At 43.4% G+C, this 24,455-nt stretch overlaps 5 protein-coding genes across 5 annotated transcripts in view; 3 read left to right on the top strand and 2 right to left on the bottom strand.

The window, feature by feature from the left end:
- LOC306930557 (homeobox protein Nkx-2.5-like) overlaps window positions 1-24,455 on the bottom strand; it is a gene marked incomplete at its 5' end in the record, with an annotated part of 401,119 nt that overhangs the window by 298,402 nt on the left and 78,262 nt on the right. The window lies entirely within an intron of this gene.
- On the bottom strand, window positions 2,630-3,331 carry LOC306930784 (aly/REF export factor 2-like; the record flags this gene model as incomplete). Its single annotated transcript, XM_079511880.1, has 1 exon — window positions 2,630-3,331. The coding sequence occupies one exon, from the start codon at window positions 3,329-3,331 to the stop codon at window positions 2,630-2,632; it is 702 nt and encodes a 233-aa protein (XP_079368006.1).
- On the top strand, window positions 4,883-6,232 carry LOC306930552 (6-phosphofructo-2-kinase/fructose-2,6-bisphosphatase 3-like; the record flags this gene model as incomplete). The annotated part of the gene is made up of 1 exon (XM_079511573.1): window positions 4,883-6,232. The coding sequence occupies one exon, from the start codon at window positions 4,883-4,885 to the stop codon at window positions 6,230-6,232; it is 1,350 nt and encodes a 449-aa protein (XP_079367699.1).
- LOC306930785 (glyceraldehyde-3-phosphate dehydrogenase 2-like) lies at window positions 9,954-12,804 on the top strand (the record flags this gene model as incomplete). Its single annotated transcript, XM_079511881.1, has 2 exons — window positions 9,954-9,957; window positions 11,792-12,804. The coding sequence occupies 2 exons, from the start codon at window positions 9,954-9,956 to the stop codon at window positions 12,802-12,804; spliced, it is 1,017 nt and encodes a 338-aa protein (XP_079368007.1).
- On the top strand, window positions 19,212-19,973 carry LOC306930786 (RING finger and CHY zinc finger domain-containing protein 1-like; the record flags this gene model as incomplete). Its single annotated transcript, XM_079511882.1, has 1 exon — window positions 19,212-19,973. The coding sequence occupies one exon, from the start codon at window positions 19,212-19,214 to the stop codon at window positions 19,971-19,973; it is 762 nt and encodes a 253-aa protein (XP_079368008.1).

A 24,455-nucleotide genomic window follows, 5' to 3' on the forward strand; every position in this document is an offset into this window, starting at 1 on the left:
GCACTGCAGGTCAGCAGCCTGTTGCCCGTTCTCCTAATGATTGGATGTAGGCACGCGTTTTATCTTCTGCATGGGTTTCTTGGCATTGGTAGTCTTCAAGCTGAAACGTGACATTTGAACTCACACAATCAAAAAAATATAATGATTAATTTTGGTTGCAATCTACAACCCTGCAGCTCCAAGCTGGCAGACTCAGGCAGAGGAATACTGACTTTGTTGGCTTTGGGAAGAAATGTGGTGGTATAGTCATTTGAGGCAGTGCACTTGAGTTAGTATTATATTAGACAACACAATAAACAAACAAAGCAAATATAAAAAAAATGTTTAAGCCACTACATTTACACTACGTACTATATTTGAAAACCCAAGATGTAAAAGGGCATCCACAAAAAAAACTAAAATGCGGACTGGAGCCACAAGTTGGTCACGAGTCGCCGCGTCGAGTGTTGCAAAGTCTACTTCAGCAGACTCAGCGCTGTTCGCGTTACTGTCCCGATACTGTTGCAGTCGTATCTCATATCCCCCTATATTCAACATTTTGCCCACGCTTCCAGTCAAACGTTTTACTTTTTTGGACTTCATTCTCAAGAAGTCACCCGTTTGTCATCTTGGGAAGTGAGAATCTGTTGACCAGGACAGGTAGTTATGAACACCCGCTTTGAATGTTATCAATCAGACCCTCTCCTTCATTTACAGGTCGGGGGGGGCATTCAGTGGGGATGGAGCATGAACTTGAGATGGCAGACAAGACACAACACTAAGAGGTAACACTGCACACACCTAATCTGGCCCTACAAACAGGCAGGACAAAAAGGGGAACAACACACATGGTAACATATACCCTAGGACTACAGACGGACACAGCATAAGGGGCAGTATAACCATGTTGAAAGCACTTCACGATAGCCCCCCTAGCTTGGGCCCTCAATGGCTATGAGATACAGGAGGGGAAAGGAGGAAAAATAAAGACAACATGAACGTGGGGATCGACCCCCTCCCCCCCAAAAAAACCCCAAAACAATAAAGAAAACGAACAAAAAAAACTGTCCAGATTTGGTAGACTTGGGTCTCCTCGTCATTACTATACCTTCTGTCTAGCCAAATAGTCTCTCATCTCCCTGCCGCCACTGCCTCCCGTAAAGCCTGGTACAGACTCCGAACTTCCCCGTCATCACTGCCTCCTATAGCATCAAGTCTTGGATCTCCCCGACCTCTTCGTCTCGATCAACAGCTGTAAATATGGCCTCAGTGCAACCAGCAGGCACACACAGACAGGGCGCACTTAAGAATATTCAGTTACCCAACTCTACCAGTAACAAAGCGCAGACACACAAAACTTAGGGCTTAGGCTAGCAACAGGTGGGGGCCGAACGACCGCCCAATTTGGCTGACTCTGTGACACGTGCAAATCTTAGACAGGCCATGAGAGGGGATTTCATTCTCTAGCAAAACGGACCTGGAACGTCGAGTGGACTTTCAATTCAGCTGTTGGCTACTAAAAGCTCTCTGCTGGATGTTAGTTTATTATTATCATTGTTATTATTATGATGATTATTATCATTAGGATTATTATGATGAATATTATTATTATTACATGGTTGATTTGTGCTGCAGGTTCCGACCTACCGGGGAAAGGAAGAGGAAACAGGGAAATCCTACAGCCTTAACCCACAGACAAAAATGTTTTAATGGCGTGGCTCTACAGAAAGCTAGCCATGTTTAGGAGGGTCGGTCCATGTGTCTGTGTTTGTCTGGTGCTAATCTTGCAAACTTCTGGACTGATCAGTGCCAAATTACCGTTTTCCTTCAAAGTCATTGGTCAAAAACACAGTCGAATAATGGCATGGCTTCATGTGGATCTTGGACGTCATGTGTCCAGACTGTCACCTCAATCACCTGTGACATTCTATGACACAGGTGACAAGGTTTCAGGCCCGTAAGGCTGACATTAACTTCCGTTATTATTAAATCAATCAAGTGTGAGCTAGTGTGTTTCTAGCTCCCTGTGCGACTGTTCGACTTCCATCTTGTTTCATGTGCCCTGTCGCGGACACTCTGTCTCAAGACACTCATGTCTCAAGACACTCTTTTGTGTCTCTCACCGCCTGCGCTCCCGTTGTGGTTTGTATGATTGTCGGCATTCCTGTATGGCCTCATGGCTTTGTTGCGTGCTGTGCTCCACCATGGCTTTGTTGCGTGCTGTGCTCCACCATGGCTTTGTTGCGTGCTGTGCTCCACCATGGCTTGTGTGGCAAACTCTTGCCGAAGATCTGCATCTTGTTCTCTTCTGCCATGCAGGAATGTTATCATGCACTTTTCGTAATTGTTCATGAATGCATATAATGTAAATATTTAAGTACAAAACATATGAAAAAAAAGTTAGTACTTGAGTTAGACTACTTGCAGTATGCACGAGAATTCGGCGTTGATCAGTCCAGCAGTTTGCACGATCAGCTCCGGACAAACAATCACATGCACGCACACAGACAACCCTCTTGCAGTTGGCTAGCGACCTTCCAAGCCACAGCATGAAAAGACACCCAAATGCAAAGATATCCGGCACAGTTCAGCGCTGTAACAACTGCCCTTCAAGGCAGAAAATACAGGAAGATGACCAGGGACAATGGCTTCATCTCTTCGCAGGCCTCAAGGCATTGTATTCATCTAGCTCGGCATCAAGGGCCTCCGCAGAAAGCTGCTGTTTGTTGCTACCAGAACCGCCTGTACCTCCCCGGCCTGCGGATCCTCCAGCACCGTGACCTCCAGATGGTTTCTGCACGGCTACAAAGTTACCGACACGGTTCCTAATAATAGTTCCAACGCCTCTGCTCAGATCCTGCATGGGAGGCAGCCGCAGTATCTCAGGCTGTTTTGTCATGACGAGCTGTATGTTCATGGGGCGCCCATTAAGTGGCACTCCGTTGTATTGTTTCATGGCCTTCAGGGCGTCTGCCCTTCTGTCAAAGTGGACATCCGCAGTGCTCAAACTCCTTCCAGACCGGTCATAATGAACGGCAGCCTTCTTCAGATTGCCAAACTCGGCAAACATTTCCTGGATATCTGCATCGGACACCCCAAAGTGTAGGTTTGTGACAAGGAGCTGCCCCCCAGTATCCACAACCAGTCCACTGGTGGCGCCAGGACTGCCGTTAAAGCTATTGTCGAATATGTCATGGTGCCACTTACCCGGAAGCTGTTTAGGTGGCCTGCTGTACGGCATTGGTCTGCCTTGACCATGTCGGTTCCTAAAGGGCCCGCCGGACCCACCTACTCTGAAATCATCTCGGCCACTGCCTGAACGGGCACGACCATATCGCCAGGACATATCCATTTTATCGGCCATTATATGCCGATATAATGGTTACGTTTCGAAATACAAAACCAACAAATAGCTTGTTTGGGCACACCTTGTGCCCGCTGTTCAAACGATTGTGTAAATGCAGACAGCAAATGTATGTGTAAATGTACATACATTAACTAAAGGGTACTAATTTATTCACTTCATGCTGGATGTCAATAAATAGGCCAGTGTGACGTAATATAAACGTTGCACAAACTACTTCCCAAATACGTTCTACCGACCAGACTTCCCTGCCTTGCTGTATAAACTCCAAGCAAACATCTCCAGAGATCTAAACTGTGTTCTACATTATGCAGATATGATATGATATCTATAACAAAGCTAGCACTTTTCCAGTGAGGAAAAAACAGATGCTACATGTACTGTGGCATTATTAGTCAACGCTGCTCTTATTTTGAAGTCCGCCTATTCGAGGTTTATCTAAGTTAATCCACATCTCTTTGCTCCACTTGTAGGCAGGGGCTTGAGGGGCTTTTTTGTTTCATTTTTATACAGGTTTAATGTTTGTCTTTAGGTCAATGTTTGTTTTAAAAACGCCATTGACAATGAAGAGAAATTAATGTTTGTTTAGTCACTAACACAAACATTAAATCCCATTAACAATAAAGAGAACTTAATGTTTGTTTTGACTCCGTTTGTTTTACATCATCATTACATCACCTAATCATAGCTGTTGTAAGATGATTAGAGCGCCCCTCACTTCACACAGGTGTGATTTTTACACTTCATTTTATTATTTTCTGATACACAAATACAGTAGACTAGTGTTTCTCATTTGGACCAGTGCCCCCTATCCAGGTCCCTTACTGCCCCTATACCCAATTCAAATGTAATCTTTATTTGTATTGTGTTTCCAAGTATCAGATTTTACTTTAAACTGGACTGTGATTGTTATGTAACTAGAAATGCACTCTGTCGAGGTACCAACTTTCGCCTTGCACACAAATACTGCTACTAACTAATGTCTATGTCTATTACAACTGCTGTTCTAAATCCTTTAGACCCGTTATTGACCTTATACCTACCTTGAAACATACCTTAGTTACGTCACCATCAACAGCCAATAAGGGACCACCATTCTCACTGTACATACATACATACCCAACCGATCACCAAATGTACCTTTGTACGTACCATGTACGTACAACGTTAACAAGTAATTATTAGCCTACTTCCCAGGGAGAGAAAAATCACACCCCAATGTGAAGTAAGCGGTGCCTTTGATGAGTTTGCACCCACTATCAAGTATTTTCTGATAGTTCATTCATAATTTCATCTAGTTGAGCTTAGAGTTCAGATTTATGGCTGACATTTTCTAACAAGGCAATGGAAGTCTGCTCAGAAGTCCATATTTGGGCAACGATTGTACTACATCTTTGTTACATCATGCCCAGGGCATAGAGGCCTATAAACACTTCCAGCATTAAAAAAAAAAAAAAGAAGATTCAAGACGTTCCCGTCTGCATTGAATTGAACTGACAAGCATTTGGATTATGCTTTTCCCCCTCCATCACATGAGGAATGCCAAGAGAGCTCACAAAGAATATTAGCCAAAAGATCTGGATTGCGTCTAATGATGACAAACCCCTGGTCCGCAGGAGATCCGGTTGGGGGCCACTCTTGGCTAAATCCCCCACTGTCTTGGTCATGGTTGGTCTTCCAGCTCGAGGCAAGACCTCCATTTCCAGAAAAATCACCCGTTACCTAAACTGGATTGGTATACCTACTAAGGTCTTCAATGTTGGAGAATATCGTAGGGAGGCAGTTAAGTACTACAGCTCGTATGACTTCTTCAAGCCTGAAAATGAGAGCGCTGTGAAAATCAGACAGAAATGTGCAATGAATGCATTAAGGGATGTCAAGTCCTATTTAACGGGGGGTGGTGGCCAGGTTGCGGTGTATGACGCGACCAACACCACAAGAGAAAGACGAGGGATGATCCTCCAGTTTGCCAGGGAAAATGCTTTCAGTATCTTCTTCAGCGAGTCGGTGTGCAACGATCCCGGTATCGTTGCGTCTACCATCATAGACGTAAAGGTGTCCGGCCCAGACTACAAGAACACTAACGAAAAGGACGCCATTTTGGATTTCCAGAAGAGGATTGAATGTTACAAAGCGTGTTACCAACCTTTGGACCCTGATAATTACGACAGGGACCTGTCCTTCATCAAAGTGATCGACGTGGGCCGCCAGTTCATAGTCAACCGGATACAGGACCACGTCCAGAGTAAGATCGTGTACTACCTGATGAATGTGCACGTGCAGCCCCGCACCATCTACCTGTGTCGTCACGGCGAGAGCCTGGACAACCTGCAGGGGCGCCTGGGCGGAGACTCTGGCCTCTCGCCGCAGGGCGTAAAGTTTGCAGCCGCCCTGGCTCGGTTCGTGGAGGAGCGCAACCCGACAGATCTGAAGGTCTGGACGAGCCAGCTCCGTCGCTGCATCCAGACCGCCGAAGACCTGAACGTGCCCTACGAACAGTGGAACGCCCTGGACGAGTTGTACGCCGGCGTGTGCGAGGAGATGACGTACGACGAGATGAAGGACAAATACTCGGAGGAGTTTGCGCTGAGAGACAAAGACAAGTACTACTACCGCTACCCCATGGGGGAGTCGTACCAGGACATGGTGCAGCGTCTGGAGCCGGTGATCCTGGAGCTGGAGAGGCAGGTGAACATCCTGGTCGTCTGCCACCAGGCCGTCATGCGCTGCCTGCTGGGGTACTTCCTGGACAAGAGCGCGGACGAGATCCCCTACCTAAAGTGTCCCCTCCACACGGTGCTGGAGATCACCGTTTCCGCCTACGGGTGGAAGGTGAAGACGATCTCGCTCGATGTGGAGGCGGTGAACACGCACAGAGACAGGCCATGAGAATGTGCAGATCGAGGCGTCGTCCACTGACATTTTGATCAGGGAGGAATAAGTGGGACTTTCTCTTTCTAACCAGCCAACATATTGGAAGCTCCTCCTCGTCTGGCATCCTTGTGGCCACACTTAAATGAAGGAATAAAATAAAAACCTACACCGTTTTAAAGTCCATTCATTTATTATATTTTATTTATTAGTATCTTAAATGTTCTAGTTTTTATTTCATGACACATTTATTCATTTTTTTATCATTTCCATGTCAACTTATATTTATGTCATGACATGCCAATCAACATGAGAATCTTTCAAACTTTTAGGGGTTTGAAAAAAACGGGGATTCGGCCGCTACGCAGCCCTCAAATTCACTTAGCTGGATTCTTGTACCCGTCTGTCTGTGTCCATATATGGAGATCTCTGTATGTATCTGTCTCTGACTGTGTCCCTTTTATGCCCATATGATCTCTGTATGTATCAGGGGTATGTCCCATTTAGGTCCATATATGGAGATCTGTTTGGTTACGTGGTTAAGTGATGGACCATATATATGACCATACATGGTTAGTTTATGGTTATGTCTGAGTCATATGGGCATTTAGCCATGAGAGAGTTGCGACAACTCCGTTCACTTCATGGGGCCAGTCTAATGGCGGCTCGGTGCGGCTATCAAGGTCGGCTATGAGGAGCCGGATAGTTACAAAGTCCTGGACCGGAAGTTGACAGAATGCACTGGACTCGGCCAAAAGCCCGGCTTTAATGATCTTAAATCCTTTTATTGGATCCCGGACAGGTAGTTTTACTGAGGTTAGGGTTAGGTATAGTTTTACTGAGGTTAGCGGGTTAGGATTAGGGTTAGTTTAGGCATATAGTTGCAAAAACGAGAACTGTCAATCACAGCGACTACTGGCCAATCACAGCAGGGTTTGCCTAGAGCTGCAGTGGGATCCATATCTGCAGGTCTGAAGTCACCAGCTCCTCTGCTGTCAATCAACCCATTACCTGACTCCACCTCCATCCAATCATAACCACATGCTGTCTATAACAGGCTTGGTCCCAGAGCCATAGAGTATAGACAGAGTTACGCAAACTCTGTTCACTGCTCTTCTACATAGACTTCTATTGGTTTGTCCATTCAAATAGGGACAACCGGACGTTTACGGAATGCATTGGAGACTATGGGCTCGTGCGAGTACATGAACCACGTGACCGGGCTGTTTTCTGCCCCCTCAATATCGCAACTCTTCTATTAGATGGCTCTGCTTGGTCCTACCCCGGCTCACTCTCATTCTGTACTGGTTCAATAACTCCATAGAAGTGTTTTCAGAATTTAAGTACACATATAAAGAATATAAGAGGGAAGTATACGTATTGCATACAAGGTATACACAACAAGTTCATGTAGTATACTGTACTGTACGTAAATATTCCCAAAGAGGTAAATATTGCATATGCAGAAGGTGAATATCATACTGCATGCATTACAAAAAATCACACCCATGTGAAGTGAGGGGCTCTCTTATCATCCTACATCATCATGACGTAAAATAGACGCTATGCCTATTTGCTCAGACACCATGACATAAAATTCGCCATTCATTGTCAATGGGAATTTAATGTCTGTGCAAGACGAAAATGTACACTAATAGCTGAATATAGGAGGGGACAGATTAAGAGAAATATTCAATAAATGATGTACAGTTGTACACCATCATTACCATCCACAATAACGGGAGAATAATATACTGTAACTTTCGACAATTTAAATAACTTGCTCTTATCGAAGTCGAACTCGTACGATTTGTCACACACGTTACCGCAGTAACAATATAATTGGCAATTGCCTCATAAACAAGTATGCTCACAGACATTGAGTCTTAAACAAGACTTGGAGATAGATGAATAATTCATATAAGATAACACTCTGCTAGAAGAACATTGCAGACATGCATTCTCTTCCTGATTCTGACAACAAACATCCTTTCTAGACAATAAGTGTAACTGGATGATTGTACATGCAACTGCCAGTAGGGGGCGCCAAAACAACAATTCAGACCTAAACACATTCCTTTGACCTGTCAACTTTACCCAGAGCAACCTTTGAATATCTAGTATGCAGAGAATGTACACAATCACAATGTACTCAAATGTTTTACTTAAGTAAAAGTATAAATACTGCAATGTAGATGTGCTCTGGTACAAGTAGAAGTATCATATTAAAAACGTACTAAGTTGAGTGAGAGTACAAAAGTATCGGGTGTGCAAAATCTTTTGAAAATAGCAGATCTACAAGCTCACAATGCGTTGCATTGTATAGGGTATAGGGTTGAAGTGGTTAATGTATGTTTTCTAATCAAAAACTAAATATCGGGTTAAAACGAAGCCGTAGTTCCCGACATGCGTGGCCGGTTAAAACTAACCAGTGGCAGGTTAAAACTAAGCCGTAGCTCCCGACATGCGTGGCCGGTTAAAACTAACCAGTGGCAGGTTAAAACTAACCCGTGGCTTCCTGTGAGGTTAGGTTTAGGGTTGGGTTTTGGGTAGGGTGTCAGACTAATGCCTGTCGGACAAAACACATGTTAAGCACACCAGGGGCCTATTTCACGAAACTTGGATTAACTGATCCAGGATTTAAACCAAAACCAGGCTTGTTAAATCCTGTTCTGTACAGCCTGGTTTATTCCGTTCCACTAAAGCCAAGCAAGGCTTAGAATGGGCGGATTTAGCAAGCCAGGATCATAACGCCTGGCTGAATAGACAGCCTGGCTTTTTGTCACTAGACCCATTCGGTGGAACACAGATTTACTGATCCTTCTTCTTCGTGGGGCATTATGGCAGTTTGCATCCTTAATAGTTGCATTACTGCCCCCTTCTGTATATCTCAGTATCTTTACTAACTTCTAAAACTAAAACTTCTAAAATAAATACTGCTACTATAATTAAAGAGAGAAAATACTCTCAATAGTGGATAGACTGAATGATTAACTACCCCAAAAATATAGTTATTACCACTACTATTAACTTAAAACTTCATAATGAAATCATCATAATAAATGTAACAGAATTCTTAATATTGTAAGCATAATGATATTGTCACATTGTGATATTTGGCCATAACTCCCTCCTCTGAGGGGCCAGACTGGTGAACCGTGGGTCATGGGTTCAATAGAGTGGGTTAAACGTTACAATGGTAATATGTTGTAAAACAATGAGTAATGGTAATATTTAGTGGTTTTCACTTTTACAAAAATAAAGAATAATGTAATGTAATATAATAATTATTCTTAACCACTTGCACGACAGCAAACCTATTCTGGGGGAACATTCACCAAAAGTAGCTGATCTACAAACTCACAAGCTGTCATGATGATGTTGTGCAGCCTATATATTTTGATTTTATATAGTGCTTAAATTAATCAGGATTAGGTTAAACCTGGCTCTTAGCCTGGTCCGGAGCAGGCTAACTCCACAGCATTAGTTTCCATGGTAACTAGTGTGGCATTGCTTTCATGAAACCGAATCAAGCCTCAACATATCCAGGTTAACTGGCAAAATTAATCTGGCAAGATTAACCACCTTTCATGAAACCGGTTAATCGCTGATCCAGGATATATTAAACCAGGATATCTGTTAAATCCAGGTTTAATCTCTAATCCAAGTTTCGTGAAACGGACCCCAGGTAAGGTGGTTGCCACGTATGTATTTTTGAACAATGGTTTGGTTAGAGTAGATGGGTAAGCAGGCTTTTGTTTTCACTATACTAGTTTACGACTCATGTTAGTTTGTCTGTCTTTGTTTTCCCTGTGCTTCCTTTGTTATTTTGGCAACAATAACAACACTGGTATAGTGGCTTGTTTTTGTTTATGCCCTGTGCATATTGTGGTGTAAATATTGTAAATTTGATCTCCTTTATTTGGACCTCATGGTCAACAGCCCTGTAGCTCTTCTCCCAACATTCACGACACAGGTCGGTTCTTTATAAACGGGCATTTATTTCGGGCATTCTTCTCATCCCTCAGTTGTTCCATCCATGCCGTGAGAACTATGTTCACACAAAAATACACATAAATCAATCAACAAAGTGCATCACAATACATAATATTGATCAAACAAATGAAAATACAAAACATGTAGAAATGCGCGATGCGCAGGTGAACGTGTCCGTGCACTGTACAACACAACATCAAAGACTAATCTAAAATACCTCGTTGGCCGCTTGTTGTGAAAAGAGGTTCTTGAATCTTGAGTTGCTTAATGTTCTTATAATGTCCTTTGACAGTCTGCTTTGGCTTCAGACGTCTTTCTTACTTTAACAGTTTGTAACACACTAAACTGCAAGTGTGCTGCTGCTTCCTTCATGCAGACCAGTGTCAGAGTGAGTGAGACAAAGTTTGTACCACCTGTGTGCAATGCCAGGCAATCATGCATCAATCAGTCAATCAAACATGGTCCAGTGTTGCTACTGACAGACAGGGAACTTGGTTCTGCCTCAAAGTTATCATCACATCATGCTTACATTCTTAACCTCATATGAAATCAATTATGAACCACATATTTATTATTGTATCATGACATTATTATGAATTATGCTTTATGAACTTATGACCATGAATTGTTGTATTTTAGCTATTTTAGTCCTTTTAAAGTAAGCATTTTAATAGCAGCAGTTACAAGCCCGGTAATTCCATCTTTCCATTTTTATGTTACAAACTCAACCCTAGACATTTAAAAGGGTTTTGTAACACCATTCCACATGAATGTGTTTTTCTTTTAAAACTTATCAAAATACTTTTCAGTCTCAATTGTCTCAGGCAATAACATGGATATTGCAAATTCAATGAAATATGTTTATCAATAGATACAAAAGGTTTTTGACTTTGACTGTCAAAACAATGTTGAATAAATGCAGCTTTGAGTGTGATTTGAAGGAGTGTGATTTCACTCATAAAATCTAATGGCAAGTTCAACTTATTGTGTTCTCCAGTTAGACCTGTCTGTCACTTCAAGGTGGAGCCTTGGTTTTAAAATGTTGTCAATAAATGTCCAATGTATAGATACCGGTAGGCCTACAAGAGCTTTCGTTTAAAAGTTGCAACTAAAATCCTTCATAATTTGGATTTATTCCAAGCCATCAATTTAGGTGAGGGAGTGCATTGTTACAACAGTAGCAAGTTGTTACTTGCTTTGATGAGATACAATAATTTAAGTTTGTTCATACCAGCATCACATTGAACAAAGTTTATCTCTCCTGGATGCTTGTCCAGAGTTGAATTAAAACATTCATACATCACAGGCCACTAAATATTTCCTCAGCCATGACTGAACTTTAGTTTCCTTTCTGTTGTTTCCCCCCACCATTAAAACATAACACTAATTGCTATTGGGAATCTTTCATGAATTACTTACTTTTTAAGTAACTAAGTTCCACACTACCATTGTAGCTGTCCAGAAGTCCATATTTGGGCAGCCGTTTGTTCTACGTCTGTGTTACATCATGCCTATTCTACATAATTAATTTTCATTGAGTCGTCCACCTCAGAAATCGTATAACTGTAAATCACCCAACAGCACTCATGGACCTCCTAGTCGGAATCAACGGCTTTGGCCGTATAGGTCGTCTGGTTTTGAGGGCTTGCCTCCAAAGAGATATCAAAGTTATGGCCGTCAATGACCCCTACATTGACCTCCAGTACATGGCCTACATGTTCAAGTATGACTCCACCCACGGACGTTACCACGGCGAGGTCAACCACCAGGATGGAAAGCTCATTGTCGACGGGAACGTCATACACGTGTTTCAGTGTATGAAAGCAATTGAAATCCCCTGGCATACCGCTGGGGTGAACTACGTCGTTGAGTCCACCGGAGTTTATGTCAGTCTGAAGCGGGCCTCCGCTCACATGCAGGGCGGAGCAAAGCGTGTGCTAATCTCTGCCCCCTCCCCTGACGTCCCTATGTTCGTTATGGGAGTCAACGAGGACAAATATGACCCCGCCACCATGACCATCGTCAGCAACGCCTCCTGCACCACCAACTGCCTGGCTCCCCTGGCGAAGGTCATCAACGACAGCTTTGGCATCGAGGAGGCCCTGATGACCACCGTGCACGCGTACACGGCCACGCAGAAGACCGTGGACGGTCCCAGCACCAAGGTGTGGCGCGACGGGCGGGGCGCCCAGCAGAACATCATACCCGCGACCACCGGAGCTGCCAAGGCCGTGGGGAAAGTCATCCCCGAGCTCAACAACAAGTTGACGGGCATGGCCTTCCGGGTTCCCGTAGCCGACGTGTCCGTCGTGGACCTGACGTGCCGTCTGTCTCGTCCCGCCACCTACGACGAGATTAAGGCAGCGGTGAAGATGGCTTCGGAAGGCCCTCTGCAGGGTATACTGGCGTACACCGATGACCAGGTGGTGTCGTCTGACTTCATTGGTGACACTCACTCCTCCATCTTTGACGCCACAGCCGGCATGTCCCTCAACGAAAACTTTGTCAAACTCATTGCCTGGTACGACAATGAGTTTGGCTACAGCCACCGTGTGGCCGACCTGCTATTGTACATGCACTCCAAGGAGGGGTAGGCAGCCACTTCCTACCACCTTCTGAAGCTGAAAGATTCATCAGAAACAAATCAGAGACACTTGACAAGACTGTCCACCCCAATGTGGCAGGACTAGACGTGATTGAAGCAATTCCCTGCAGACTGGAACAACAATAAGGAGTTGTATGTTCTACCAAGGCAACCATGGCACCAGCCAATGCATACCTAACCTGACATGAACCCCTATTCTGGGGGCAAACATTCGCAAGAAATAGCAGATCTATAAGCTCACAGTGCATTGCAAAACGCCTATATGATGTATGATGCTCAGGCACGTAATTGCTGACCAGAGGTGAGAACACCAGCTCCCGCCGTCTCGGGAGAGACCAACATGGAGGGAGGAAGGCAGAGAAGAGTTGGGGAGATGGACAAGGTGAGGAAAAGATAGAGAGCCAACAGAGAAGATCTTCCTCTCGCAGGACACACTCCTGGGACACAGCCACAGGAGGATCCCTTGATTCCTAGTGTTTCTCAACCTTTTTTTTAATTCAAGTACCACCAGTTTGGTGTGCACGGATCCCCATTTGTTACCGTACCAAATCCTCAGTGGTAATTTAACTGAGGGTGTACAAGTTCAGAGCCAGTTCTCTCTAGACCACCTGTCACCTTCAGGCTGTGACGAAGGCCACATACACCTCGAACCCCACTTCCACCAGTTTAGATCTGCCGCCATCTTGGAGGGTCGCTCAGATAACAGAACAGCACGGAACCTGTACCTACTCAGACAAAAGTGTCAGAGAAATGGAATTCCGAGTGGAAAGAGAGAATGGAATGAGTTAGCAGGCCATGTCTCAAATGTCCACTTCTATTGATGCTGTCGTTTAGTTTGTTAGTAAAAGTTTTGTTATAGTAACAGTTGTGTTATGGGATTAAGAGCGTCTGCTAAATGCCTAAATTGTAAATTGTAAATGTAATGTTTTATCAAGTAAAGTCAAATGGACTTGATATGTTAATATACGACACACGCACGCACGCACACACGCACACACACACACACACGCGCACGCACGCACGCACGCACGCACACACACACACGCGCGCGCACACTGACATTCTGAATGAATGTTATTCTAATTTCTGCTTTGATCCATTCATAAGTTGGATAAATAAATTAGTAGTCACTCCAACATGGTGAAGGAGGAGCTGTTGTTGTAACGGACCACTTGAGCGCCATCTCTTGGTCTGGAACCTCTTTGCATGTAGCAACGATGCTTAATTTAGGGTGAACTGGTACACAAAATGGTCGACGTCCAAATATACTTACTGTTGCTAGGTATAGGTATAGTGTGTTGAATGTCTGTGGCTAAATGAGCAAATCACTGGACCACTCAATGGCACATCTATTGTTGCACACTGCCAATTAGACATAACCCCCTTTTTATTGCTTTTTAAAGAGTAGTTTTTTTGTTTGTTTCTTTAGTGTGGCCTTGAAAATAGCCATTCTTTTAGTTTTTATTTATTTCTTATGTCTTTTGTTTACTAATTTATGTAACTAGAATTTCGCCGCCCTTCGGGCGGCTCATCCTAGAGTTACATTGCAGCGCAATATGGGAAGAAGGAAATTGCGGGAGTTGACAGACTCCACTTCATGTTTCAGCTGTGTAAACCCAGTATTGTGTAGAAACGGATGGGTTATTAATTATTATTATGTGTTGTTGCGCACACACACACACACACACACACGCACATGCACACGCACACTCACACTCACGCTCGCACACCCTTGGTAAATAGTATGCACGCACACTCACTCACTCACACACACACACTCACTCACTCACTCACTCACTCGCGCACTTGTCAATTAAAGTCCCCCCGGCCCGCGATGCAATACAAAAATCCTCCACAGTGTACTGTGAAGTTGTGAAGCCGTACGGCAGCTGCTTTAGCTGCGTTCACCAAGCGTAGTTGTGTGGTGTTTGCCGTGCGATAGGCGAGATATGTGTTTTTCGGGTTGTTGCTGGCGGTGGCCGTCATGTGTCCTTATTAGTGTAGTCTAGTCAACACGACGTGGTGTTTGTCGATGGTGAGGTGGAGTGTTCGCCTGTCCGGCACAGCAGCCAGAGGGGGAGGGGGCTGAGTTTGGATGAGCTGGTGTGGAGCAGAGGCAGCGAGGTTGGACATTGAGGGGTTTGAAATCATCCCAGTCACATGGTTCATGTAACGCGTGTGTCACTGTGAAGGCCGTAGACTACAATGAGCCATTGGACTGGCCCCATGAAGTGAACGGAGTTGGCGTAACTCGGCAAAGTGATGACGATTTTGACGTAGGCTGGTAGGAATGTGTTCTTTCATATAAATGGGTATTGTACTGTAAATATGACAGTTGCATGGATGCAAAGTAGTGGTTGATGTCTGGACAGGCATGCTGTTGGTGTTGTGCATGGTGAGATGTGTGCAAACGGTGTGGTTTGGTAGGAGAAGGCGGACAAAGGATGGGGTGTTGCGCTGGCTATTAGTGTGGCAGGATGATGAATTGTTTAATATTAAGCTCAGGCCTGTACTAAAATGCTATAATCAACAAATCTGCAGAGTTTTTGTCAACTGCGTGCAGATGGGCTGGCCCTGTCTGGACGGAGTCTGCTAAGCCCACACCTGGCAGGGAATGGGGCACTCATGGGGCACTTAGTGGCAGCGGTGGCCGAACGGATTGCGGAGCGGTCTTGATACCGGAAGGTCGCCAGTTCGAATCAGCGGTCCGACACGTTAAAATTACCACCGCTGAAGTGCCCTTGAACAAGGCATTGAACCACTACGATGAAATGTTCTATGAGCAGGGCCTGGCTGGAAACAAGTTCTTGAGCTTAGCCCAGATACCCTGGGTAAATATAGTATTCATTTCATTTCATCAGAGCAGAATAACTATTACCCACCTCAGCTATAGAGCGTCGCAGTCCCGCCCCCCTACCAGGGCCCAGGAAATGATTCCCCGTTCATTTTCCTCATAGACTTTTCAGAAAGTAGAAAGTTACGCCGCGGACAAAGCCAACTCTTGTCGTGACAAATCATGACAATAAACACAATGTTTTGGGCCAAACAAAGAATTAGAAAGTAGAAAAAAAACGGCAGGTTACAACACTTTTTGTTTTGTTTTTCTTCTTTGTAATTATTTGTTTGGTCCAAAATATTGTGTTTGTTGTCATGATTTGTCACGACTCGAGTTGGCTTTGTACGACGCTTATAAGGTCTTTAAATAAATACGTTTTGAAATGTCTATGGGAAAAATGCATTGGGAATTATTTCCTGGGCCTGGCGTCGTCATGAAAGGGGGCGGGACTGCAACGCTCTATGATGCTTGTCATTAGTCATACCAACATTTCATTCCACATACATGTATTTGTACTATAATAGCTAATGTTAAATCTGAATCTTAAATAATGGCCATTGGCCAGGCAATGCAACATATACGATAATGTGTAAATGGACAATTCCAGTACCAACTGCCCCTCCTCTCCTCCCCTAGTGCAGCGCTATGTCACATCATTTGGAGCGACGCCCACCTGGAAGAGTTGACTCCCACTTAAGTTCTCTAGACCATAGCGGCCAATGCGTTCCTCCAGGCTTTCATTTTTTGCGCAGACAAAAATAAAAGCCTGCATGGGTACCGAGGCTACAGGTACTCTTTCTCAGTGAGTCACTAGGCAACACCCTTTATGGTTAGGCAATGTTTAGCTTTTTGAGGAGCGCCTCTTCAATGCTATGGCTTTTGACGATTACGTCATATGGCAGCCAAGTCTATGGAATTTTTGAGGGGTGCAAGCCCCTCCTATGCCCATGGCTTTGTGTGTTTGTGTGTACCCCTGTAACGGAATGTGATGTATGATGATCAGATCGCCCCTCACTTTTAGTACTTTAGTTTGTTTAGAGCACTTAATTATGATGTAAATCGTAAGCCAAGTCTATGGACTTTGAGGATATTACAATGTTTGTTTAGAGAGCACTTCAGAGCCAGCCAAGGACTTTCATGTTTGTTTAGAGATCTTTAGAGAGCACTTTAGAGCCAGCCAAGTATGGACTTCCATGTTTGTTTAGAGCACTTATGACCTAAATCATTTGCCACCCAAGTCTATGGACTTTAATGTTTGTTTAAGGCACTAAATTACGGTGTAAGACGTCATGTGGCCGATATAAATACAGTGGGCGTCCCCTCACTTCACACAAGTGTGATTTAATTTATTAGACAATAATGCAGAGAGACAGGAAAGCGTGATCACATTGTTTTCGAGGGGCGTTCCTATGTCCCGCTTTTAGTGTGCGTGTAAGCACAAACTTTGTCCTAACACAAACATTAAATGCCATTGATAATGAATGGCCATTTTGAGGACGCAAATTGTGATTGGCCGGAATGAGATGATGTATGATGATAAGAGCACCCCTCACTTCACATACAGGTGATTTTTTTTGTATGTAGTGGATATTCAGCTGTTGTGCCTTCTGTGTTCAATAGATAAACTAACTGCAGCCATGGTCCATGTATCTGACTGGCTGAGGAACTCACGTTTGCATCTGAACACAAAAAAACCCTGTTTGTATGTTCTTCTCATGTAACTCCACAGACCCTGACATTGACATTCTTATCGAGGGTAACAGCATTCAGGTAGTATCAGAATCTAAATATCTTGGAATCACACTAGACTCAAACTTGACATTTAAAAAACATTTAAAATGTAGCCAATAAAATCTAACTTCAGACACATAAGACCATATCCCACAACAGAGAACAGACGCAGCTAAACTCTTCATGCATGCTATGATTTTTTCACACATAACATACTGTTTCACAACCTGGTCACAGACAAATCAGTCAACTTTAAAACCCATAGAATCACTTTACAAACAGACATTAAAAACCTTGACCAAAAGCCCAACCGTTACCACCATTGCCATATAGTTCAAAAGTATTTACTTTTGACAGCTTCAAACATTTTGCAGTTGCTTGTCTCATTTTTAAGATCTTAAATGGACTTGCACCTCCACCACTGAAACAGGTAAATTGAAGGGACAGTGGTGATAGACCAACATGGGCAACTACCAGAGGGGACTGTGAAGTGCCAATCAGACGTAATGTACTGGTAAAACAGTCTTCTCCCTACAGAAGTAAGAGAGACCTCCAACTATTTGACCTTCAAATTCAACCTAAAGAGGTGGCTAAAAACAAATCAAATCTGTAATCATGAGTAATTATCAGCTCTATTTATCAGGGACTACAGATGTAAATTAGCTTATGGTTAACTCTGGCCCATTTACATGGATGTGAAACTGACATGTTGATTAATGAGCATTGTCCCTGTCAAAAAATACATAAATAAAATAAGCGCCAAAGTCCTGACGTCACTCGCTCATCCCCTGGTTCTGCCTGGTTCAAGTAATTTCTCTATGGAGAATAACATGGGGTCATCTTAAAATATCATATACATTTCTATACATTTGATTGGTCCAAATGATTGCAGCTGCTTTTGCGTTTGGGTTTAGGGTTCCCTTTATCAAATCTGTCCGATAGCTGAATAGTCACTGCCCTTTCTTCTTCTCCCCCCTTTTTTAGGCATTTATGATAGGAAATTGTTGAAAGACATGGTCAGTGCTATTTTCGGGGCGCAACCCAGCACTCTTTAGCTAGTGGAGATGTATGGTGCAACGACATGGATTTCTAAACAAATTTGTTCAACGCAAAATGCTGCGTTCAAGTTCAGGAGACTTCGGAAAAAAAGGAATTCTCCTGAATGCTGCTTCCGGCATGGCATGGAAAGGAGTGGCATTTGCATTTCTTTCACCATACTAAATGCTGCATTCATGGTCTGGAGGGGGCAGTTGTTTTACAGACGGGTAACAGGGCAGGGGCTAAAGCCCCCTTTGATGTCTATGTGTGCACGTCCCTGCCTCTGGGCACCCCATTCACCCCTTTGTGTTCTTTGTTATTTGTTTCGTGGAGTTTGGCTGGGTGGGGTTTTGCAGTTGGCGTTATGTCGTATTCGGCACCGTGGCTGAAACGTGGGTTGGATGTTCATGTACAACACGGTTGTATGAATATAAGTGACCCTATAACCTTTTGTGGTGTAGCAGATGCCACAGCTGAAGAAAAAGCCAAACTAAATCCTATGACCATTTCACTGAATTTATATAATATAATATGCCTAATGCCGCAATTATCTTGCAATCAGGTATATCGTACTATAGGCTTACGTACTCTGGGAATATTCAAGACTACGTTTGTAATGTTAATTGAGCAGATGCATATTCTGACGTCACTATTTCGTCGTGTAGGGATATTGATGTCAAAATGACATCATTATGGCATATAGCAGTACAACTGGCAAATTTCCATGATAAACAATAGGCAACGCTGCAACGAAGTCTAGAGGCGAGGGTGTTGACGATCGATCGGAAAGCATGCATTCAGCTACCGTATGCGAACACTACACACGCAGGTGTTTATTAAAAGCACCCTGCTGTGGTAAACTGTATGTATGCAGACTGTGCCACGATGCAGAGGAGAATCACCAAATGGACCGCTTCCAGGTCAAAGAGGTGGAGTGTATGGACTGTCACACGTTGCAGCCGGCGAAGCAGTCTTGCCAGCAGTGTCATGTACAGTTTGGGGAATACTACTGCGATACATGCCACTTGTTTGACGAAGACAAGAAACAGTACCACTGTCAACCCTGTGGAATATGCAGGATCGGTCCAAGCGATAGGTTTTTCCACTGTGAGAAGTGTAATCTGTGTTTGCCCAGTGATAAGCATGAGAACCACAAGTGTGTTGAAAATGTGTCGAGACAGAGCTGCCCTGTGTGTCTGGAGGACCTGCACACTTCCAGAATCGAAGCCCGCATTCTTCCATGTGGCCACCTGCTGCATACGACATGCTTTGATGACATGGTCAAAACCACGACACATGTACAGCCTCGCTGCCCCCTGTGCAAGCACTCTGCCATCAACATGGAGGGAATTTGGAAGTTTCTAGACAATGCCATTGCCCGGATTCCCATGCCTGCTCTCGAACGCCAGGATACGACTGTCAAGATCATATGCAACGACTGCCAGGCCCACTGCACGGTGCTTTTCCATGTTTTGGGCACAAAATGTGGCGTTTGTGCCTCCTACAACACGGACGTCATTGCAGCAGCCCCACAACAAGATCCAGGAGAATGAACCTAAGAATCAGAATGGTAATTGTAGGGTGGATGTCTGTTTTGCAGCACGGTCACACCTCGACGTCAGACTTCCATTATATGGGAGCAATGGGGTGCACGTATTTGGAACCATTAAAGCAATGCGCCCAGCGATTTGCAGCTTCAGAGCTTATTTCAAGATTGCTCCGCGCTGGGAGGTATGATTTCTTCTAACGCGACAAGTGACGGGACCGATGGGCCGTCAAAAACATAATCCTTGGTTAGAATTGGAACTTGGGTGATCGGGTATGAGCAATTGGCTAATGTGTCCCTTTTATGCTCATATATGGAGTTCTATGCAGATGTCAGAACATAATTGTGATGTCAGAACAACAATTGTGATGTCAGAACAGGCCAGCTCTATATACTGGGGTGGTCCATAGCCTGGGCAGAGGCTTTAGTACTGGTTCTGGACAACCAGCAATCCGACGGACTCGACACCGGGCACTGCCCTCCCTGTGGGGGTGTGGAACGCGTGTGAAGTCGGTGGGGCGAATGGTTTTCGAGTTATGTGGATTAGACGTACACACAGAGACGTGGTGCATTTATACATAGATAGATAGATGTTGATTGGGTTTCACTGTTGCTTGTTAGTGTGGTTGCAACCAGACAGTTATTGTCACACTTTATTATTATTTTTCTGGAGTAACCTACCTAACTTCCGCTGTGATTGGCCGAACTTTGCATAACGTTTGTAGTAGCTAATTGGCTGTTGTTGGTTACGTAACCAATCTATGTTTTACAATCGTTTATAAAAATAAAGGGAAGCTCAGATCTGCGCACAATCAATGTATTTATTTAGCAAGCTTTCGGTCTACTGACCTTCTTCAGTGTGAGGAGCTTCCCTTTATTTTTCTCATGTTCCCTTTGTGGCTCCAGCACCTCACTTAAGTCTTTTCAGCAGATGAGCGGTGGTTCTTTTTACATTTTTGCACAATCGCTTATAAAGACATGATACCAAACTATTCAAGTGTTATAGAAATGTTCAAATTACTTTTCAAGAGAGTCAAGAGAGACACATCGACCAAGACAAGACCTATTTAAGCAACTGCGGCAACCACACTTTGCAATTTTTCAAAATTGAGACTTTTTTTGTTATAAATATGTTTTAAAAAAGTTGTTTGACCGTTGAATGTTTAATGGACCACAACGGAGACAAGCTTTTATTGTCTCTTAGTGATGGATCTGGTAGATCTGCTATATTGGTATTTTTTGTGGACATGTGTCAAGTGTTCATATTTTGTCATCTTGCCCTTTGACCATCAGTTTTATCATCAGCCTACGGCCTGCTTACTCTGGGTGACCTGACGCCAAGTTAAGACTCACTGTCTGTCCCCAGTTAACTTGCAATACTGAGAGGTCTATTTTGATTTGAGACACTACATGCATTTGACCTTGATGCCTAGTGAGAAAGTAGATAGCCAGGCATTTCTCTGTTACGAGTTTACAGCTAACAGGGAAAGAATGTTATCTTCAGGTTGCCATAGCAACGCCAGCGTCCACGCTTTCCCGGTCTATGGACCTCAAGGACGGAAACTAAGGAAGTTGTCCCAATATCAGTCCCATCATCTATGTGCTGGTCCAATGAGCGTTCGACACCTAGTGCCAGCGTGTCCTAGTGGAAATTAACTGTGTGTTCAGCCAATGAAATGTGTATCAACAATAATTATTCTACAGTATTAATGCCTTTGACATGAATTGTTCGTCAGAGACTACCCTGTGCCCTTTTGGTGGTACAGGGGAGAGTAATTTGGCTGTATGCGGATCTGTTCTGTCTCTCTGATCTGAAAATGAATAGAACTAAACCATAATCTGCTGACTGGACAATCCTTCTTCCTGGTGGTTTCATCTTTTAATTGGGTACAAGGTATTTTCTCTAAAATAGTATTTACTGCTTAAAGTAATCCTGTTAAAGTTAACTTGGTCATAGGCTCTCTGCCTAGTTGTGGTGCTGAGTATTCATCAGTACTTTTAAAATACTTTCTGTGTACTCTTTGAGTACTTTCTCAAGAGTAGTTTTATAGTTTTAGCCCTGTGTGGCTCAGTAATTCAGTATAATACAGTCCTTTATATCTTTGGTCCCTTTGGCATTTTATGCAACAAATGGGTTTTATCTTAATTATAAATCCATCAAATTGGTCCATTTCGAACCGTCTTTTTTCCGAGTATAAGTCTAATTTATTTAATTAGCACCTCCGACAAAAAGGAACCAGCCCCATCCCCATTTTCATTTTTTTTTTTTCTGCCGGAAGAACAAAGTCCATAGTCATATTTTTGGAGCAGTGGTTTTGGTCGATACATGTTCAGTTCTGGAACCGATCCTCCCCATTTTTGGGAACATACAAGCCGCGGATCTGTGGACGAACGGACGAAGCATGAAGCTTGAACGGTCCTGCACAGATTTCCCCCCCTCCCCTCCTGGATCGTCTGTCCGTACGACGGTTCCTCTCCGCTTCGGTGGACCCTGTCCGGGACCACCTCCTGCCTGCCTGATTCTCCCAGCTTGCTTTTCTGAAGTTAAGTAACTTATCTTTCTGTAATCTTTCTTAGATTATACTGTTATTATAATTTATTGCCGTACATTCATGTCTGGGACTTAATCCCTGAACATGTCTCAGTCACATTACTCTTCCTCCACTTTAGATTTTCAGGATGTAGCGCAACCATCGATGGGCACATCATCCTCACCCTTTATTTTACTTTCCACTTCGATTTCTTATCTGTTATAATATGTTTGCCTTTCAGCATGCGGTTATCATTTGTCTTGTTTTATGTTGATATATCGCTGTAGGAACCCATACATGTTACTTAATTTATAGTCTTCTTTCTCTCAAACCTCCGGCCGGGGTGCGAGAGTAGAAAGGTTCTTTTTATACCGTAAAAGGTCTGTGATTCCTTTCACCATATGATTACACATTTTTTTTATCACCCCTTTTACATTGTACCTTATAGTAGTGTTCGGTTTTTATGACACTAAGGTTTTTAGAGTGTGTAGGCTCCTTATCTAAGGAATTTAGGGAGGAGAGCAACAGGCTCTCCTTCTTTCTCCCTCTCTGGGACTTCGTGCGTGTGTGTGCGTGTTAGAACGCATGGCTCCATTTCTCTCCTTCTCTCCTTTTTCTCTATCTGCCTGTGGGCCTCTCTGTCTGTCTGCGTGCGTGTTCGTGCGTAGCTGTGTATATCACTGTCTTGTGTTTGGATGGATGTATATGTTGTCCCGTAGAACAGTTATTCTTCTTTTAGGCCTAATAGTTGAATGATGTGGGTGTGTGTGTAGCGTGCCATTCGTTCAATGTCACCTATTTACGCTGTACATAATTTTATTTGTATTTAGAGTGACTGAGTGAGTACGTTTATCCTGTGGGCGGATATGTTGCCCTTGTCTATGTGTGTGCATGCGTTCGTGCGTGTGTCAGTAGCTGAGACAATTACGCACAGGGTGCGTGTGTGCGTGCATATGTGTTTGTCCGTGTTCATGTGTATATGTGTGTGGGTGAAACACCATTTGATTGTTTTTTGTTTTTTTTAGAGTGTGACAGTACGGGTACTTGCGTATAGCCTCCATTCTAATGATTAGTGATAATATTAGGGATGCGTGACGACTATTTACTATTGATTTATTTAACTGTCAGGCTCCGTGTCCCGCCATTTATCATCATTTCATACACTTTATAATTGCCTAGTGGCCGTGCCATGGTTTTTCATTTTTAGATAGGACCCCATGAACATTTAAAGGCCCATTATCATGACAATTTATTATTGATTTCAACCAATCCCCTTATTGATTTAAATTCATTTATTATTTTGTATTATTTAATTTCATTTATTTTTGAGTGGTGTCAACCATTCATTCCCAAGACATTTTAAATTCCCTATTATTATAATACTTATTATTTTATTTTTATTTGTACTCTACTCTCTCTTTTTCTCTGCCTGGAACGAGTTCTGCAGGCTCCTACAGGTAGAACTTGTGATCTCACAATTTCTTTTTTGGCGTCTTATACGTGACATTAGCTACGTCATTAATAGCGTATTTGATAAGTACATTAGCATACATGTGTTTTTTTAGGAGTGATGACCTACATTTTGTTTATTTCTGTCCGTGTTTGCAATGCCATGCCATATTATGCATGATAGTCTTAAAGTCCAGTGCAAATACAGGGCAAAATAGACTTGTGCGTTTATTCTGTCATCATCAAGCTGTGTTTCCTGTGTTAACGGATTAATCACTGCACCATTATTATAGAAAACAATTAAAAAAAAAAAAAAATAGAATACTTTGTTTTCTTCTTGAGATATCTTTCTCTCTCTCCCTGTCTCTACGTAACCTCCCTCCAGTTGTTTATCTCTGTGTAAATGCGTACGTAGAACGCTGGGTCTCTCTCTCTCTCTATCTCTCTCTCCTTGACCTGTCTCTCTAAGTACTCTCCCTCCATATAACTGTGAAATGCGTGCTGTGAGA

Source organism: Electrona antarctica, assembly GCF_951216825.1.
Source record: "Electrona antarctica genome assembly, chromosome: 10".
Taxonomy (NCBI): domain Eukaryota; kingdom Metazoa; phylum Chordata; class Actinopteri; order Myctophiformes; family Myctophidae; genus Electrona; species Electrona antarctica.